This window comes from Myotis daubentonii, chromosome 3 (assembly GCF_963259705.1).
Source record: "Myotis daubentonii chromosome 3, mMyoDau2.1, whole genome shotgun sequence".
In the NCBI taxonomy this organism is placed as follows: domain Eukaryota; kingdom Metazoa; phylum Chordata; class Mammalia; order Chiroptera; family Vespertilionidae; genus Myotis; species Myotis daubentonii.
In genome coordinates this window covers 69,061,994-69,082,438 of record NC_081842.1, presented here as the reverse complement: position 1 = coordinate 69,082,438, position 20,445 = coordinate 69,061,994, and the positions used below count along the sequence as shown (strand labels likewise).

General features: G+C 42.8%; 2 protein-coding genes across 2 annotated transcripts in view; one reads left to right on the top strand and one right to left on the bottom strand.

The window, feature by feature from the left end:
- Positions 1-20,445, top strand: part of CD96 (CD96 molecule) — an 89,721-nt gene that overhangs the window by 21,165 nt on the left and 48,111 nt on the right. Inside the window, exons 4-5 of the mRNA XM_059686172.1 lie at positions 7,754-7,961; positions 11,666-11,721. Of these exons, the coding sequence (XP_059542155.1) occupies positions 7,754-7,961; positions 11,666-11,721 (264 nt within the window). The remainder of the gene's footprint in view (positions 1-7,753; positions 7,962-11,665; positions 11,722-20,445) is intronic.
- On the bottom strand, positions 16,504-18,907 carry ZBED2 (zinc finger BED-type containing 2). The gene is made up of 2 exons (XM_059686003.1): positions 18,828-18,907; positions 16,504-18,594 (listed from the first exon to the last, which is right to left on the bottom strand). The coding sequence occupies exon 2, from the start codon at positions 17,775-17,777 to the stop codon at positions 17,124-17,126; it is 654 nt and encodes a 217-aa protein (XP_059541986.1). The 5' UTR covers positions 17,778-18,594; positions 18,828-18,907; the 3' UTR covers positions 16,504-17,123.

The window sequence follows — 20,445 nt, the reverse complement described above, 5'->3', positions numbered from 1 at the left end:
ATTTGCTCTTCTGATTTACATCCGTGCTCCATGCTGTTGGAGGCTGCGGGATTCAGCAAGTCTGATATGAAATTATCTAATTTCCTCATATTAAGGAATAAACTGCAGCACTTCATGCCACAACTGTTATAGGTCTGCAGAGGACATAAATATCCTCTCCAATCCCTATTTTAGTTCTTTAATCTCTTGTTAAACTAGCAATAACAATCATAGCAATAAGCCAGTTGTCCTCACAAACATTATATAATGTGGTTTTTATAAAATTCAGAGATGAGGGAGATGAGCTCAGGGGGACAGACACCTGCTGTAATAAACTCAGTAGCTCCAGGAAGCTATGCATGTTCCCATTTTCAAGTCTGCGTTAGAGTCTGCAAACAATTTTACAAACTAAAATTATTTTAATCTAGGTCACTGGAAAATAAAAAAAATATGCCCTCCTATGTGTAGCATTTTATAGCATATAATTAAATCAGTTATGACCCTCATGCAGATTATTAGGATTCTCTGTTAACTTTAGAAAATTATTTGGTATATGTATCTGACCCCATAAGAAGGCTGTGCTAAATGTGTTCATGGGCAGATCCTTTGCATTTGGGGAAGTTACTTTCCAGAATTGTGACTACACTGAAGTAGACAGGCATCAGGCACAATTAGGGTATCCAACATTGATCTAGCATGGAAGGTAACTAAGTGAACACCAAGGGTTAACCTTTAGTGGACACTGAAGGTCTGAGTGAATGGCAGGTGATATATTAGAAACTGCACAATACATGAACGTTTAGATGGGATGCAGTTGGTAGAAAAAGGACAAGTGATATGTTTCCCATTTATGTCCTGGGGCACAAGCATACATTCATCAGGGAAATTCTGCAGGCTTGTCCTGGGAGCTTCTACATATATCTAATATTCTTTTTTTATTCCAAACGATCATCCTGATTTCCCACAGTATAGATTTCAATTCAATCCAATAAACATATGCAAATCTGTTTTGGGTACTAGCTCCTACAGGGATACAAACTATATTGGACATATTTCCTACCATGAAATACAATTTTGATAAATTTTTTTTTTAAAAAAAGAGGGAAAATAGTTTGACTCGGACTAGATGGACCTGGGAAATCTTTCAAAGATCATGTTTGAGCTGAATATTTAAAAAAAAACAGTTGACCAGCAAATGACAGACATGTTCTAAAACCCTGGGACCCATGAGTACAATTTGGGGAGATAAGGGGCAGGAAAAAATGTTTATTCCCAAAGTTGTAGATAAAGAGAAACCCATGTTTTTTCTCTTTAAAATCACAACAAGAAGGACAGAAATATTTCAGCAAACAGTTCAATATTAGCGATAAAGGCATATAACTAAAACCTAGATGCTGCCTGGCTGGTGTGGCTAAGTGGCTAAGCGTTGACCCAGGAACAAAGAGATCACAGTTCAATTCCTGGTAAGGGCACATGCCTGGGAATAAGTCCCCAGAGGCAGGTATGCAGAAGACAGTCGATTGATGATGTTTCTCTCTCATTTATGTTTCTATCTTTCTATCCCTCTCTCTTCCTCTCTCTCTAAAAATCAATAAAAACATTTTTAAAAAATCTAGATGCTTATATTTTTAAAATTTTTATCTATAAATGTATGTTTATAGATATACTGTTCTTTAATATTTTTGATGTTTTATAGCTAAACAAAAAGATAAATGGTGCTAATGAACAATGCTGGTTCTCCATGCCTATGAGAAGCCTAGCAATTCAGAAAACAAAACCGCTGCCTTCTACCGGATGACAGTAGCCTCTACTTGTCTTCATCATAATCAAACTTAAAGTGCCAGCCAACCTACAAAGTATTGACAATAATTGTGATGATTAGAAAAATATTGTTCTGGTGCCCTACAGAGTGGACCTGGGGGCTTCACAAGCAGCTGCCTTGACTGCACTGGCTGGATGGAGAATAAACGGGGGGCGTGAAGATAGGAAGCAATGTGGAGATACAGAAGTAGCAGTCAATACAGTTAACCGAATTTACTGAATGAGCTATAGGCACTCAACACCCACCATGTGCTGTAGTCAACACCGCCAGCTCTGACTCAGAGCTTGCGGCATCCCAGGGATGAAATAATGTCAGGGATGAAATAATGTCACGAAATCAAATAGTAGCAATGTCCCTTTTCTGGATTGGCAATTCTGATTCTAGTACAAAAATAGGAAAACCTCCACCACTCATCCCAGGTTTGTCGGGTCTTTAAGGGACACAGGGAAGCAGTGTTTCATGATTCAATATGACCCCTTATCATGCAGATTATCTAACTCTTGTTCATAACTTAATTATATGTTTATTTCTCTTCTATAGGTATGGGGTATGGTTTTGTATTTATTTTTCTTGTGCATTAATTCTTCTCAAATAGCCTCTAAGCAGAAAAGGCAAGGATTGTTTATCCTACTACATTTGTGAGGCTGTATATAACAAAGTCATTAACAGCATGGCCTTTGGAGGGAAATTATTTTTTCAAGTCCTGGTTCCTCCATTTACTAGCTGTGTGACCTAAGAGCCAAGATTAGGGTAAATAGGGCTCACACCTTGGATGACAATTTAAGGGAGTGCTGAAAAAATCAGTAACCAAGATATACATATAAATAAAATATTTTAAAATCAAAATTTAAGAAAAATTCCTGATGAAGAAAATATCAACATTTTAAATAAAGGCAGGCTGCTGTTTGTCCATTTTGAGAGCCAGCTATACTGTCCAAGGAACGTTGTTTCCCAATCAGGCTGTGGTCCCTGAGCCTCATGGCATAGTGTCCCCCATGGCCACCTGTAGAAGAGTTGACAGAGGAGAACACATTGAGCAATGCACTGTGTTATGTAGTCATTAATTTGTTTTTTTTTATTATTATAGAATTTTTATTAAGTTTTTCCACTTAGGCAAAATTTGGAAGGGTATTTTGATAAGTGCATATAGGAGTACATGTTTTTCCTTTGTCTCAGAATTCATGTCTTGGATATGGTGTGTAACCTAAGTTTTAGTTACCTCATCTATAAAAGGGGATCATTATAGTACCGACCTCATGGTATTATTGAGAGGTGTGAATACGGTAACAATTGAAAAACTGAGCACATTCCTGTTCTTACTATGCATTAAAAACTAATCTCTAAAGAGTTGGTTTTATGACTCTCCATAACGCCTCGGTTTATCAGGCAGATAAAGAATACTCATGAAGTAGCTGGTTGATCATCAGCGAGGCTGGAGGACAGTTTGTATTAATTGAACATATATTACATATATTGAGTGTCAGGACTAGTGTAGGTATGCCAGTGCAATCTATATTTCCCATTAAATCATAGGGCCCATTAAGTTGGAAGTCTATGAAAGTTGCCAAAAATTTTTCTTAAAAGAACAAGAAGAGAAAAACAGACAAGAATAAAGACTATATAATAAGAACCTCTTACCAGTCTGTTTCCTGCTGACCCTAAGGTTATCATTATCAGGTGGCAGCTGAAGTACACTCTATGACCCCTCGGGTCATAGAGTGTCAAGGACCCTTTCAATCAGCAAATTGTTCACACCTCTGTAATCAACCACCTACATAAAGGCCTCTGGCCTCCAGGAATTTCTTTTAAATTTTTCATTTCTGATACTCCTGGAAGTGGGTTTTTGATGTGTGTGTGTGTGTGTGTGTGTGTGTGTGTGTGTGTGTGTGATGGGTTGGTTTTCATTAGTGTGTGTTGTCTCTGAGGCTTACTTGTCCCTGGTCCTGGGCATCCCTGCTTTTTGATGCTGTGACTTAAGTGCCTTCTTATTTTTCATGACCTTTGAGCAAGTTACTTAACTTCAGTTCATTCTAGATTGTTGTAGGGAGTAAATAAGACTTGGAATAACTTTGCCCAGTGCCTAAAACAGTAGGAGCTAAATAAACTTAAGCTATGACTAATCCTATTTAATAAAAGAGAAACATGGCAATTGGCGTACTACCGCTACCCTTCCCATTGGCTAATGAGGGAGATATGCAAATTAACTGCCAGCCAAGATGGTGGCCGGCAGCCAGGCAGCTTGAAACTAACATGAGACTTGCTTGCTTCAGTGACGGAGGACTGCAACGTTCCCCGCCTGCCTTGCCGGCCTCTGAGCTGGCAGTTTGAAACATAGTTACAAAAATAGAAGCTAAACAAAACCCCAGAAACCAGCTTTCAGCTAGCCGGGATCTCAGACCTGGAGTTGATACAGAGTTTCGATTGTAGAACCTAAACAAACCAGATACCTGCTTTCAGGAGCGGAGGCCTAAGAGCTGGAGCCTCAGAGCTAAAGCTGGCTCAGAATAAAAAAAAAAGAAAGAAAAAAAAGGAGCAGTTGGGAGCTTCAGTCCCAGCCTGAAAACAGCCCTCAGCCCCTCACCCAGACTGGCCAGGCACCCCAGTGAGGACCCCCACCCTGAAGGGGGTGTGACCAGCTGCAAACAGCCATCATCCCCTCATCCAGGCTGGCCAGGCAACCCAGTGGGGACCCCCACCCTGATCCAGGACACCCTTCAGGGCAAACCAGCCAGCCCCCACCCATGCACCAGGCCTCTATTCTATATAGTAAAAGAGTAATATGCCTCCCAGCACCGGGATCAGAATGACAGGGGGCAGCGCCCAAACCCCGTGATCGCCCTGTAGCTCTGTGTGTGACAGGGAGCAGGGCCACAATCTCCCTATAGGCCCTGCTCTGTTCCTGACAGGGGAAGGCGCCCCAAACCCCTGATCGGCCCTGCTCTGTGCCTGATAAGGGGGAGCTCCCCAATCCCCTGATCGCCCTGCAGCTCTGTGTGTGACAAGGTGCGGCGCCCCCCCCCCACCCCACCCCACGGGACCTGCTCTGTGTGTGACGGGGTAGAGCCATAACCTCCCCATCGGCCCTGCCCTGAGTGTGAGAGTGGCGGTGCCCCAACCCCCTGATCAGCCCTGCTCTGTGGGTGATAGAGGGCAGCGCCCCAACCCCCTGATGGGCCCTGCTCTGTGAGTAACAGGGGGGAGCTCCCCAACCTCCTGATCGGCCCTGCTCTGTGGGTGATAGAGGGCAGCGCCCCAACCCCCTGATAGGCCCTGCTCTGTGAGTGACAGGGGGGAGCTCCTCAACCCCCTGATCGGCCCTGCTCTGTGCATGACAGGGGGTGGCGCCACAACCTCCCCATCAACCCTGCCTTGAGTGTGACAGGGGGCGGTGCCCCAACCCCCCAATTGGCCCTACCCTGATCGTGACTGAGGGTGGCATCGCAACCTCCCAATCCGCCAGGCTCTGTGCATGACAGGGGGCGGTGCCCCAACTCCCCAATCAGCCCTGCTCTGAGCCCGACCAGGGGCTGCACCTAGGGATTAGGCCTGCCCTCTGCCACCCTGGAGCAGGCCTAAGCCAGCAGGTCATTATCTCCTGAGGGGTCCCAGACTGCGAGAGGGCACAGGCCGGGCTGAGGGACTCCCCCCTCTCCCCCCCCCCCCGCTAGTGCACAAATTTTTGTGCACCGGGCCTCTAGTAAGAATATAAAATTTTAGTAGTGGTCATAGCATGATATTGGTATTATTCTCCCTTCCCAACTCTAGATATTTCAATGCTTGACTGCACTAGTTTTTTTCTGCCTCTCGTCCCATTTGCTCCGTGAAAGCAGCCACCCATGGGCAGTCTTGCCTTGGCCCCTTTATAACTGGGATTCTAGGCTCTTTCCGGATCTCTGAATGTTGTAAGTGACCAGGCATAACTTTGCAACTGAATCCTATCTTTCCCAACAAAGGAACAAAACTTTTCCTCTACAACTGCCCAGAAAAACAAACAACCCTGGAGCAAATTGGGGTTTGGGGGTTTTTGTTGTTTTGTTGTATCTTTCATCCACCAATGAAACCGCCCAGTTAGCCACACTCAGCTACACAATAAAGGAAAAAGTAGTTTTCCTTGCCAGTCTCCAGCCGTGGCCTCTGACTGCCCCTCTTCCCGCGACAGAGTGACAGATGGAAATGTTCCAGGTGGCAAGTCATTTACTAAAGGTCAAGCAGCATTTTGAACTCCAAGATCCTCACCAAAACAGTCCCTGTGCACAAAGCAGGATCTCTAAAATCAAGCTTGTTGAGCGGGAAGACCTGTAGGGGGAGCCTGCCTCCTTAATTATTGGGCTCCAGGTCTGCAGATGCTGAGTCAAGTGCCAGTTAATTCTTAAGGCTCCTTTTGGAGCCCTTGTCTCCAGAATATAAGCTCTCTCCCTTTAGCTTTCTGTGTACTTCTTCATTAAGAAGACAGCAGGATAGACACCTAGGTCCTTCTTTATGTGAGAATAAAGGTGTGTGCATTGCTTCAGGAGTAGGTCTTAAGCAGGGTATGATATATATATTTGTAAAAATGATACCAATCCCAGCCATAGTTATTTATAGAATTGTGTCTTACATAAGAGTTTCTACTGAGTATATTCTGGAAATATCTATATAAACTATTCAAAAAGTCTACATTCCTGTTTCCACTGTTTCTGCTCCTATCCCATACTTGAATTCTCTCACTCACCTGCTTCCATTTCTTCCACCCTGCATCTGTCCCATTTTTTTAAACTAGAGATTCTACATCAGATCATTGTTCTCATTATTTCATGACTTCTTCCCCACCAGATGCATTCCTGTTCACCTCATCCGCTTTAGTTCCCTCCATTTCCCCTGGCTCCTGTGCGTAAGATCCACCTGTTATTTAGAGTTAGACCCGTGGTTCTCAGCCCTGCCCCAGTGAGGGGCTCATCCCAGAACAACTGAGTTCAAATCCCTAGAGAATAAATTTATGCATCTGAGTGTTTTCAAAGCAACTGAATTGAGCATGTTGTTATACTAAAGGGTATAAGGACATAGCCCTTCCTCTGTCCTGTGCCCCTCAAGAGTCCCCTCTTCACTGGGCCCTTAGTCAGCAGAATGGCTGAATGGACCAATGCTGTGACACCCCCAGGACCTTGTCCATGGAAATAATGAGGTGGGCAAGAACAGTGGGAGCTTTTCTTCACAGACCCAAGAAAGGATATGGAAGAGAGGAAACAAATACTCCAAATGATCTCTGGTCTCCAAAGTTCAGATTAACATTTACAGCCTACTCTTCATGAGTCCTCTTTGAAGGCAGTACAAACATAGAAATAATAAGGGCAGAAGGGCAAGGACTGACAAGGCTGAGGTTAAGGAGGAAAGGAAGTGCCTACAGCATAAAATTTAAGGAGGTGCTCACTCTCAGGTGCCCAAGGTGCGTATACAAGACCCTGAGAGTAAGTGCCTCCTTAAATTTTGTGCCCTAGGAGTCTCCTTACCTCATCCTAGTCCTGGCCCTGAGGGGACCTAAATGAGAGCTTTCTAAAGTTATGCTGGGAGAGAGGGTGACTATAATTATCCAGTTTAGTTGAAGATTTTATAGGCAAAACATAAAGCCTTCTCAGCACACCTTGCCATTAAGATTTCTGAATTTGGCATGAGGATTATTATCTGCCATTAGCCCCCAGTGCTGTGTGCCCCCCAAATATGCAGCTTATAGAGGATTCAAAGGGGGAGTTCTCAACAGAAGAGCAGCAAGTATCTGTTCATACTAGGAGAAACTGACAATCGTTTTTAGCTGAAAGTCAAGGGTAATGATGTTTTGTCTAGTAAGATACTAAATACTAGTACCTCTTCATTTTAATCCTTCGTTCATATCTCTCTTTTTACAAGATATAAATTAGTACTTGTGGAGTACCTAGCCCACTTGAGTGCTCAATGACTGGTAACTATTTTTCTCACCAGGAAGATAATGGAACTCAGGGAACACTTTTCACCTGGGATCACCGCATCAGCAAATCCACATTATTTAAAGACAGAGTCAAGCTAGGTGCAGACTATGGGCTCTACCTCTCTCCAGTCCAAATCCACGATGATGACCGGAAGTTCTCTTGCCACGTTACAGTCAGGCCTGGCAAAATCTTGAGTGGCTCCACCACGGTCAAGGTTTTTGGTAAGAGTGTTTGTTCTCCGGACTCCCCGCCATCCTGCCATCCCTGCTGCCTGCCTCACTTTCCCGCTGGAGAGGAAGCAGCCTGTGACCTGGAGGGCAGCCACGCAAGGCTAGCTATTCAGGAGTTTTGTTTACCTTGACACCTGCCTTTCATGTTGGGGCTGGGGCGGAGGATACGAAGTGAAAGAATAACGATTCTGTTATTAGATGATTGAAATCACACAATTGGTCAGTTTCCTGGTGACCACTCACTTACTTACAACTTTAATATTTCCTAAGAATACTGGAAATCTCTTTAATTATAGCTGCCAAAGTATAATTGCTTAGCTGTCTAATTGTCTCAGTTGCTTGCTGGAGCAAGACAGAATAAGGCCAGTGTGAGAATAGAAGGATGATGAACAGAGTTCCAGAGACGCTCTCCGGGCATCGCCCCCATACCGCGCCAAAGCGGGCTGGGGTGAATGCAGGCCAGCTCCTCCAGCAAGGACGCCCACAGTAGGGGCCTCTGACTCTGCAGGGTCCAAACTGGGGGGAGAGGGGGAAATGTGAAAATTCTATTTTGTTCAGTGATGCAAGGAAATGTTAATAAACAAAAACTCCTAGCTTTGAATATTTTTTTCATCTTTGTGAATAAGGAATGTGCTTTTTAAAACAGCATTTCTAAATTAAGGCAAAGAGAAAAGCAGTGATGCGGGTGAGCAATTAATTGATTTTGAAAATGAGGTAAACTAAAAGAAAATAACTTTACAAAACATAAGTCGTGACTGACAGAACAAGTAAAAAGGAAATCTTTGTTTTTACTTACAATCTCATTGCATTATTATTAGAGGTCACACAATTCAGTATTTTGAAGGAAATGCCAGCCCTGCAGTTCATAAAGATGTAGTAGCTACAGCCAAGATTAATATAGTTTGAAGCCTCTTGCTTATAGCTTTCCTCTGTCTCTTCCTCCTGCCCTCCATCCCTCCTTCCCCAACTCTCCCTATGGATGGGCTAGGAAATAATCAATCGCCCCCTGATGGTCAGGTTCCTTATGGAGCCTAAACAATGTTCTGTGAAGAGTTGGGAAAGACTGTTCATCTCTTTTATCGATTATCACCCTCAGCGCTCTTAGCGAGGTGTGACTGTCTTAGCACAAACATGAAACCAACTCATCTGGTCTTACTATTGGCAAATCAATGAAGGCAGCCATCCGGGATGTGCAAAGAAATATCAATTCTAAATAATGCAATTTGTGTCTCTTTTGACCAAGGGTTTTTTGCACTGTAACTTGACCTAATTGCCTTGTCAAATTAAACTGTGTCCTCTTTGCTGCATTAAAATGCTTTCATCTTGGTCTTGACCGCTTCTGACTTTTACATCTCACTCTTTTCTCCCTATTTATCTGTACATCTGTCTCAACATTTCTGTTTCTTCTTTGAACTCCTTCCAGTACATGCTTAAAAATAGGAGATTCTGCCTCCTTGTAGATATAATTAGATTTTCTCTGCTTCCTGGACTTTCTCCTTTACCAAATGGGCTGGCTAGGTTGTGTTAGAATAGTCTCATCTAGTCTGAACCTATTTGTGGGTGTCACCTGCACATATATCATCATGGCCCTGGCATAGAAGCACAATACATAGTTCATTTAGAATCCACTCTGCATTCCTTGATTATTCCTCAAGTAGATGAAGCCAAAAATAAAAATATGAAAACCTCAAAATAAATACCCAACTGTACCACAGACCCACTCTACATGCCCAAATCCAGCTCTTTTCTTCTTCCTGACAATGCCTTTACTCTCTAACAGACCAGAGATTGGATGTTTGCCCAGCTCCTCTGTGGCTTCCTGCATCTCTCTCACTCGTCCCCTTTCACTTTCCTTTCCTTAGTGGTAAGTCACCTGCCATCACAAATTCCCGCTCCTCAGCTCCAAATCTGATTGTCCTGAGCTTCAAAAATAATCTCTACCACCTCTGCAATTTTTAGTAATTGTTCTTTCTTTGGGGTCCTTTATTCTACAGTATTTGTTGCCAATAGAAGGTCAGAAATGCCCCTCCTCTCCTCAGTGTTTTAGGGTTGTATTTTGGTTTGGGTTCTCCTGAAAGAAAGCAAGGAGTGGAGGATTTGGGTTGAATTCCTTTGTTTGAGAGGTAATTCTCTGAAACACCAGAAGAGGAAGGAAGATAATAGAATGTACACGATCAAGCTGTGGGTTTGGAGCTCGAGCCCCTGGGGAACTCTGGAAGAACACACATCAGAGGCAAGGAATCTGGGGTATCAGGCACCAACTCCCCATCTGTTATCGCCACAAACTTTCTGGGATTTCTTGTTTGCCCTGCTTGTGGACTCAGTGTGCTCCCCTAACCCCAATAAATCCTTAGGAGAGTTTCACATTTGCCTCTACTTGGTGAGGTCTCTTGACCAGCAAGTAAAGGCAAATGTCAAGTGAATTTGCAGGCATTAACAGCACCTGTGACAGGGTCTTAATATTTTAATATTTTCTCCACTGGTTCATAGACGGCTTTGTCTGCTGTACTCAAGAATTTACTTGAGCCCAACCAGTGTGGCTCAGTAGTTGAGCATCGACCTATGAACCAGGAGGTCATGGTTCAATTCCCAGTCAGGGCACATGCCCGGGTTGTGGGTTCCATCCTCAGTGTAGTACATGCAGGAGGCAGCCAATCAATGACTCTCTCTAATCATTGATGTTTCTATCTCTCTATCCCTCTCCATTCCTCTCTGAAATCAATAAAAATATATTTAAATTTTTAAGAAAGAATACTGACTGGTTTGGCTCAGTGGATAGAGCATCAGCCAGCAGACTGAAGGGTCCCAGGTTTGATTCTGGCTGAGGGCGCATACCTAGATTGCAGGCTAAATCCGACAGTGTGTGGGAGGCAACCAATCGATGAGTCTCTCTCACATCAATGTTTCTTTCTCACTGTCTCTCCCCCTCCCTTTCACTCACTCAAAAAAAAAAATCAATGGAAAAATATCCTTAGGTGAGGATTAATGAAATAAAAATAAAATGAAATTTTAAAAACTTTGTAAAGAACTTACTTGAAACCACTTAAGTTCAACATGATAGAATTAATACCTACTTTGGATTGGGCTCTGTTAAGTGCTTGAGATGAAGAGATGAATAAAACAGTCTGGCTTTGAGGCACCTATAATCTAGCAGGATAACAAGATCATTGAAATAGTTCCTAATAGTTTCTAGTAGCAAACAACTAAAGTATAAAGTGTCTTTCCTGTCCCTTTCAGAGGCCTATACATTATACTGTATTTCTGTCCCTCCCCTCCTCCACAGTCCCCTTTTCACCTGACTCAGTAGTAATTATAATTCAACTATCAATTAGATGTTGCAAATTTCAAAAGCTTCCTCTTATTCCCTAAGGTTGGGTTAGCAGTTTCTCTTAAAAGCTTTCTTCAAATCCTATATGTCCTCAATTATGGTATTTATCTCAGTGTTTTCTAATTTCTTGTTTATGTATCTGTATTTTTCAGGAAAATATAAATACTTTTAGCACAGTGAAGATTATTTGCCCACCTTTGTTTCCTAAAAATCTAACATTCTTCCAGGCACACAGTGAGTGTTTAATATATTATAAATGACCAATTTTTTACACACACACACACACACACACACACACACACACACACACTAGTAGTCAGGTAAGATGGCATTACGTGCCACTAACTGTGTTTTCTTTGCCTTTAAGCTAAGCCAGAAATCCCCATGATTGTGGAAAATAACTCCATGGATGTCTTGGGAGAGGTGAGTCACATTAAAGCCTTTGAAAATTTATAGTATAACACGCCGAGGTTACATCGTTGTCCAGAACATTTTTCCAAAGGATATTACTCTTTGGCCCTCAGCCAATTAATTTCTGGTGAGGTAGAAGGGAAGTTGAATTGAAGCTGGAAACCTAATGGGCATTCTTACTTTCTGATTTTGGGCTCTCAGAGTATGTGATCTGTGGTCCTGAGTCCTTATTTTTTCTGAAAAAAAAGTCTCAATAGCTTAAATTTCTTTTTAATAAAAATTGAAGTAGATAGTGAAGGAAAAGTAGGGCAGAGAGCAGTGTGAATCCTGGTGAAAGAATGAGTTTTATGCTCAGCTGACATTTAATTTGTTCAAAGCCATTTCCTGTACCAGCTTTCCCATTGTTTTTATTTTGAAGTTAACAAGAAGAAAGCTGTCCTTATGTACCTCTCAGAACCCGGCTATTTCTTAGCAGCAGGAGAAAGGGCAAGAGAAAAGGGGAAGTAAAGTAGACCCTCTGACTTCAGTTTCTAGTAGGTAGTTCCCAGACTCTAATCACCTGGAATCTGAGCTCAGAGCTCACTTGCCAGCTCTTCTCTTTGCTGGCTGTGACCTTGGGCAAGTTATTTCAGAGCTTTGTAGTCAGTTTTCCCACTCATATAGAGGGCATTCGATGGGTATCTGCACATTGTTGTTTTTAAGAATTAAATGAAATAACTTATGAAAAGTTCTTAGTAGATAGTGTGGCATATATTAATTGCTCAATAAATACCATTTTCTTGTTTTGTTCATATTACTATTATGTATGTTAATCAACTGTCTTGTGGCATTATGATTTTATTCAAGCTTTTCATAACTCCAAATAAAAAATATTCTCATTAACTCTATTTCCTATTACATGGGATGAGAGAAAATTATACTTATATTCTAGTCTCTTCTAGCCCCAAGAACATTAAATTACTTATGATTTCTAGGCCTGCTGAATATCAGTCATGTAATTTGACAGTTGAATTATAGCTCAGACTTTGTGGGATGGTTTTAGATGAAATATATATATTTCAAGTATTTGTGGCTTTTGCTGATTTTATGTATTAGTCTTTTAGATCATTGCTATTGAAGTTCTAAGCATATAGGAAAATATTTTAAATTTTTCTGTCACAATTAATTCCCAATTTTATCAGTGGACTTCATTTCATTAATTTAAATAAAACCAATAATCTAGTGGTATAATATTTGGTAGGTATTTTGTTTCTTATAAAGACTTCTTGTAGGTTCTTGGTACCAGTGTTTATAGGTAATATTACTCAATTAGATATGTAACCATAAAGTTGGACCCCAAAATTCCAATTTTTAAAAAAAGGACTTTGTCTTACATCTTATCAAATTTCCTCTTCTGTACCAAGCTTGTGTAGGTGCTGAGAGGGAAAACAGGAGAAATTTACTTCCTGGGGAATTAGTGAATAAACTCTTACCAAATCCATTTAAGCAGCTACAGGACACGGCTTGTCTATTGCTCTTTTAACATCTTGCCAAACATTAATGATTCCTCACTCTGATATTCTTATAATTTCCATTGCATTTTCAATAAGTTATGAATTCTGTAAATCCCTTTCACATGCTTTCATCATGTGATGCTCCCAATGAGCCTCTAAAAAAAGGTAGGGTACCTGTCATTTTACAGATGAGAAATTGAGGCCTGGAGAGTCTGAACAACTGGCTGAGTCACTACTAAAGGAACAAGCTGGGGTGAGAATTTAGCATGCCCACATCCAGGCCAGCTGGTACAGTGAAAGGAGTCAGCTCCAGGGACAGGTAGAACTACTGTCAAATCCTAATTAGACCACTTACTAACTACATATCCTCACCAAGTAGTTAACCCCCATGAGTCTCAGCCAACTCACCTCTAAAATTGGGGTCATAATACATATTTCTCAGGGTTCTTAGGTGAATTAAATTTATGCACAGTAATGAAGTACAGGACACACTGTAAATGTCTTGGGAATATTTCTTTCCTTCCCAGTATTTATCATTCACTCACTCTCTTTCACCCATTCCTTCCTCTGCATTTATATTTATAAATCTACTATGTGACTGAGACAGTGTGGGATAATGAAAACATGGAACATAGATTGTGGATCTTGATAGACCTGGGTTGAAGTCTTACCCATCACTTATTGACTTGACCCTGGAATCTCAGTTCCTTAGCTTCCTCATCATTGATCCCAACCTCACAAGGGTGAAGTATGGATCAGATGGGAGCACATATGCAAAGCATCTGCCATCTGGCTACTATAGGTGTTGGGCAATGGTAATTTTCTATGCCCTCCCTTCATTCCTTAGGAATTAACTCTCTAAGTCAACATGAACATGTGAAATACCTACTATGTGCTACATATTACTACACAAGCAGCACACAGTGTTAGAGCAATGGTCATTTAGTCAGTTATGAGTAGTGTTTTTCCAGCGTTACTAAAGTTATAAAGTTTATGGCTAATTTAGTTTCCCTGTAAGATAGACAAGTTCCCAAATTATTGTAACAATGATGCCTCTCAGGCTTAGACAGGCCAGGGATGTCCAAGTGTCACACCTGTAATGGCATGTTCTTGTGTGTTCCTGAGAGGGAGGTTCCACCAGAGTTCCAGTATGGCATGGAGCCTCCCTTCATAGCTGAGATGGAAAAGGGACCATTAGCTTAAACTTCAGGGCCCCACCACATAGCAGATTTTTACATTAGAGCAAAAGATGCTGAGCGAATGAGCCCCTGGCCCTCTAACCCAGCTCCAATGACGCAGCTAAAGAAGGCACAAGAGAGACGCATGAACATTCCAGAGCTGACTCAACAATGCAGTCTCTCCACAAGCCGCATGTCTCTCCTTAGGCCTGTGCTTCATACTTTAACTCAGTCATCTCCATAGCTCATGTTCTTGTCATTCTTAACCTTTGTTATATTTGAAAAAATTTAGGAGGGGAAATATAAAGAAAACTACCTAACATGAAACAGGAAACAAAAGCAGTGGGCTTAAACATGCCTAAGGAAGAAGAGAATAATGAGAACCATATAAAACAGACACCATAAAATAAAAGCACATATTGGAAAGGAAAGCTCTAGTCGCTCTTTACAGAATTTGATATTTTGTTTATTTAATTTTGGTTTTGTAAAAGCCTGAATCTTTGGGGATTCCTTAACCTTCTTAAGAAACGTTCTGTGTGTGTGTGTGTGTGTGTGTGTGTGTGTGTGTGTGTGTGTGTGTGTGTAAGATTAGGTATTGAGGCCCCTTTTCTTTTTTTCTAGCATATTGTAGCACAATAAGTCTCTGAGTCCAAATGTATGGGCATGAGCCTGCTAGCCAACATCATCCTTGCAGTGGTGAGGGCCTGAACTTTCACCACACCTCAGAGGGCAACCTTATCCAGTGGGGAAACCACATAGGAAGTGAAATCTTTAACATCAGTCAGGTTGCTAGGGGAGAGGGGAGGGGAAGGGGTTTACCAGACTGCATTACAGCCTGGGTTTTTCACAAGCCTGATGTTTGAACTGTGTTTGTTCCACAAGCAGCTCACAGGGAAGACGGATCTGGTTGTTAGAGCTGCAATAAGAGGGAGCCATGTAGGTGAGGACTGAGCGAGGCAAGACACCATCATTATATGAGGATCTTATCCACTTTCGGGAAGCACAGTGCCCACAGAGTGCTTAGACTACCTACAAAATAATGAAATGCTACCATCTTTATCTCCTCTTATCTTCCCCAGTTTTCACCATTCTGTTTTCCCTATTCCCAGCCCAGTTTTTTTTTTTTTTTTGTAAGGTTCTAGAGGAATCATCCAAAGCAGCAGTCAGCTCTAGCTCATAGACCAGAGTAATTTCCACCTTGACTTTATTCTATTCCTGAGTTAACATTTTAGGCATAAAGATATGCCTGAATGCAGGGACTTTTTCTCTTCCTATGGACAATTAGTCACCCTTTCTTCAAAACATCTCTGAAAATTGAATGATGAAGAGTTTTGAAAACTCTGAGAACAATGGATGGATATGCAGTTAGCATTTCAGAGGTAGGAATAAAATCCAAAACTTACTGCTCAAATGGACAAGTGGTCTGTGTGTTCTGTGGGAAGAAAATAAAAGCAACTGAACTCATTAAAATTGACCTCAGAATTTAACAAAATGTTCTGTCCTTCACTCTCCCAGACAGGCATGGTCTCTTTGATCTTCCTGTGGTGAATTTTGCCTAGGGAGCTGTCTCTCCCTTCTCTCATCTTTTCATGTTTCTTTATCCCTTTTTCTTTCTTTTTAACTTTTCTGCCTCTGGTCCATATTTTTTCTATTTACCCATCTATCATTTTCTTTTTCTTTTTGGCTTTCTTTCATCTCTTCTTCACTAACTCCTCCTCCCTTAACAGACCTTAATATGAGACTAGATTACATTTTTAACTATTTATGAATACATTTTTATGTCATCTATTTCTTTAATCCTCACCCGAAGATATTTTTCCATTGATTTTTAGAGAGAGTGGAAGGGATGGGGAGAGACACACAGAGAGAAACATTGATTGGTTGCCTCCCACACGTGCCCCAACCAGGGCCAGGGATCGAGTATGTGCCCTTGACCATAGTCAAGCCCTGGATTCTTCAGTCCATGGCCCAATGCTCTATCCACTGAGCCAAACTGGCTATGGCTATGTTCTCTATTCTTAATATTTAATTCAAATGAGTTATAAAGTCTTTCATTCTCTCTGCACTAGATATGCATTAATCATTTCTGTGTTAAGTTGTTGAAAAGACAAGATTCAGACAGATTAGAGTGATGGAACAGCTTTAATATAAGCAGGTGTCATAGCACTGCCACAGTGGAAGAAAGGTATACATCGGAAGGGTCTGGAGACCTCAGGCTCAAGCTTCTTTGTCCTTCCACTGCTCAGTGCCATAGAACAAGCTTTGTATCCAGTTCTCAGATCACTGCCAGATGCACGCAAACACCTCGTCCCCAGGAAGCCCCAGCTCTGCTCCTGGTGGGACTGGCCAGGCAGGCACGTTCCAGCTCCCCGACCAGCCTCAACTGTCAAAACCTCCAGCTTTACCAAAACCAAGTGCGAGGCATACATCCCAGTATTTTCACTCATCAGTGCTGACAGGCTGGTACACTGTGACCCAGAACAACTCACACACCCACGGTGTGACAGAACCTCTATATTTAGTCAGTGTATTTTAAAGTTTTAATCAGTACAACACTAGGAACCCCGTAGTTAAACATTTGCTTAATTCAGAACTTGCTGATATTAACACATAGTATTCAAGCTTTCTCCTAAAAGCAAAATCCCACTAGATTGCCTTGCTGTATATTTAAGCTGGAACTAAAATGGCTCTTTGCTTGGAATCTAAAGTCAGTGTTTTCAGAACAGATTTCCCCAAGCCCGGTTTAAACAAAATGGAAGGGGTGAGCTGCTGCCAGCTGGTCTGTCCCCCTCTGGCGGGCCTCCCTCTCTGCCCTCACCTTCCATTTCATCTCCAGGATGGCCCTTTCCACCTCCTCCACAGCTCGCTCTCTCCTTTCCACAGCCCTCTCCCGCCATTCCACTGCCCTCTCCCTCCTGAGAAGGTCCTTTTCTCTTTGGCTGGCCCATAAAGCCAGGGCGCCCACCTGCTCCAGGAGCCTGGCCCACTCGCCCTCGATGCCCATGGGGATCTGCGGCCCTTGGCCCCTCGGGTCCTGGCGCTGTGCTGCCTGACCATGGCCACCCTTCTCCAGTTCCTCTCTGTGCATGCTCTTCAGGTGCTTCCACAGGGCTGTGGTGCCCACGTTCACCCCGGGGCCACGGCTCACCTGCCTGCCACATAGGCGGCAAGTGGCGTATTGGTTGGGGTGGTGCCCAGCACGAGCAGGAGCCAGGTGGAAATACTCCCAGGCCTCGGAAAACCGGGTCCCCTTGTTGTGGGGCACTGGGGTTGGCATGGCACTCACAAAAGGGCCAACCAGTTCTCCCATGTCACGGATCTCCTCCTCCTCCTTCATCAGTAACTCCCCTTTTGCCATCATCCCGGTTCTCTCCTCTTCCTCCTCTTCCCGCCTCATACTGCCTCCTCTTCTACAACTTTCCTTGAGCTAAAATTCTCAGTCGAACCACAACTAAGGCTAACTGCGTACCTGGAAAGGAACTATGGCAATTCTTGGGGTTTCACAGTAATGGCCAAAGGCTGGCCACACCTGGTTGGTGTGACGTTTTCTCCTTTCTGCTTCACTGGAGAGTCAGGGTGAGTCAGAGCCAAGCAAAATGGCCTCTGAGGCTCCCCTGCACATTCCCTCTGTGCTCTGGACCTGCTGATTCCTCCTTGGCACAGCCAGAGTCAAAGCACATTAGTGCAACAACTGCAAAGCTCTTCAGTCCACTCAGTGTTCTCCATCTACATCCACCACGCCACGGTGTCTTTGAATGTTGAAAATTTTAGGTTTCTCCTGGCTGCTTCCACTGTCTCTGTGCTCCTAGATCCTGTAAAATGTGTTTGGAGGTAGGATGAACAGCCTCAATGTCCAGGCTGTTCAGGACGCCCGAGGCTGGAGCTTCCCCAGGCCCCTCTCAGTGTGGGTAGCAGCAAGGACAGATGCTGATGTCAGAGACTTAGGCTTCCCAGGCACAGTTACAACAAGTAGTCAGTGGCAACAAAGCCTGCCAGGGTCGGGGTAATAAACTTCCTAGTGCGGGGTCAGCTCATCCCTCCAGAGTCCTCTGCGGCCGGGATTCTAAGAAATCCGAACATCAGGCTTAGCTGTTTTCAGTGGGAGGAACTGGCAGGCACGGAGGAGGAACGGGTGGAACTTCTCCATAGGCTCAGTGTCGCCTGTGGTCCTGGGCAGGCAGCTCAGCACGCTCCACCTTCCCCGGCACCAGCACCTGCAAAGCCAACAGCTGATAAGACCTTCCTGACAGCAGCTGACTCCAGACGTTTTGCTTATTTACTACATTTTAAGGGTTTTTAAAAAATGAAAATCATATCACATTTTAAAAGCAGCCTGACCTCTGATTCCTTATTTGGGTCATTTCTGAAGGGAATGAGAGCCTTATTCATCAAGCTTTGCAACCCCCAACAGCTGGGAAACACCCACCCGCCACAAGTGGTTACTTACAGGTTCCAGAGGCTCTGGTCTTGTCTCCAGTGGCTCCCGTGCAGGGTGAGTGCTCTGTGTGCCTTGAATAGTTAGTTATTAGCTGACTCCTGCCTCAGAGGAGGTACCTCCAGTTCCTGTTCCCTCCTACTTTCGGAGGAGCCTTGTTCCCAAATGGGTGTGTCCCTGCCTGTGGGTTTTTCTGCAACACAGATACAAATGCAAACTTTTTCTCCACCCCTTCCAGCACTAAAAAGATGTTCCTGGCAAATGTCATGTAGTAAAAGAGCGAATCCAGCACCTACATGTCGTAGTTCTGTTTCCAGATGACTAGATCTTCTAGCTTTCAAGCCAAGGGGATTTAATGGGAAAGGAGTGAATGTGGACAGAAGCCACATGCCTCAAGGGCATCTGTGGTTTCAAATATTTTGCCCAATTGTCAGACCAAGAGTCTCAATTTGGTTTAGAAACTGTAGTTGTAAATTCAGTAAGTAAAAAGCCAAAGAACTTACAGGAAAGGGGAGATTAAATAAAACACCCCCATTCAAATAAATATAGCCAATTGAGAAAAAATTTGGATTTGCTCTTTATTATATTATGTAACTAGAATTGGAAAAGTGTAAATGTGATTATCTCCTTCTCTCAGTTGGAATAGAATAAAGGGATAATCTGCCCTAACCGGTTTGGCTCAGTGGATAGAGCGTAGAGAGTCGGCCTGCGGACTGAAGGGTCCTAGGTTCGATTCCGGTCAAGAGCATGTACCTTGGTTGCGGGCACATCCCCAGTAGTGGGTGTGCAGGACGCAGCTGATGGATGTTTCTCTCTCATCAATGTTTCTAACTCTCTATCCCTTTCCCTTCCTCTCTGTAAAAAATCAATAAAATATATTTTAAAAAAAGAATAAACGGATAATCACAATTTAAGCAAAAATACATTTTCATACATATTATAAATAAGTGAATATACATGTTTAAATTTAAGAAGAAAAATCTGCCAAGAAGAAACAGGAAGAAAAAAAAAAGAAAGAAACAGGAAGAAAATAATTGAGTTATAGGAAAAATATAGAAATAGGCAGAGTGAAAAACAAATGGAGCCTGAGAGTAAAATTCCAAATGAAAAGGAAGGGGGTAAGGTGTGGAGGAAGACTCCCGATAGGAATGAAGAGTTGGTAAAGACATAGATAATTTTTTTTAAGGTTTGTCTTTCTAGATTAAAAAGCTAAACGCTTTCAAAGTGATTCTTTGCAAAGCCTTTTGGAAAAGGTTTTGTCCAAATTTAGGGAAACTAATTATGGGTTAACTGACAAATGGTCACCATTTCAGTATTTCATCTGTGGAAATAAGGAAACGGTCAGTCTTACAGCCAGATTTAGATCTATTTCTCCTGACTCCTCAATCCCATAATGCTCCAACCATCTACTGGCTTCCCTCTGCTTCCAGGACAATGTTCCCAGCTCACACCTGGCCTAGGAACCCATTCCATCCGCCCAGCTTTGTGAATTCCCCACTACTTTCCAACAGAGACCACCTGTAGTCTGGGCTCATCTCTTCCCTGTCCACAAAATTCAACTTTGTTCTCTAAGTTACTTTCAGATTTCACTCTTCTCTGAACTCCTACAGAAATTTCCAAATACATTTGG

Coding starts and splice junctions, on each gene's coding strand:
- ZBED2 (XM_059686003.1), bottom strand. CDS start 17,777: ATGAGGCGGGAAGAGGAGGAAGAGGAGAGAACCGGGATGATGGCAAAA.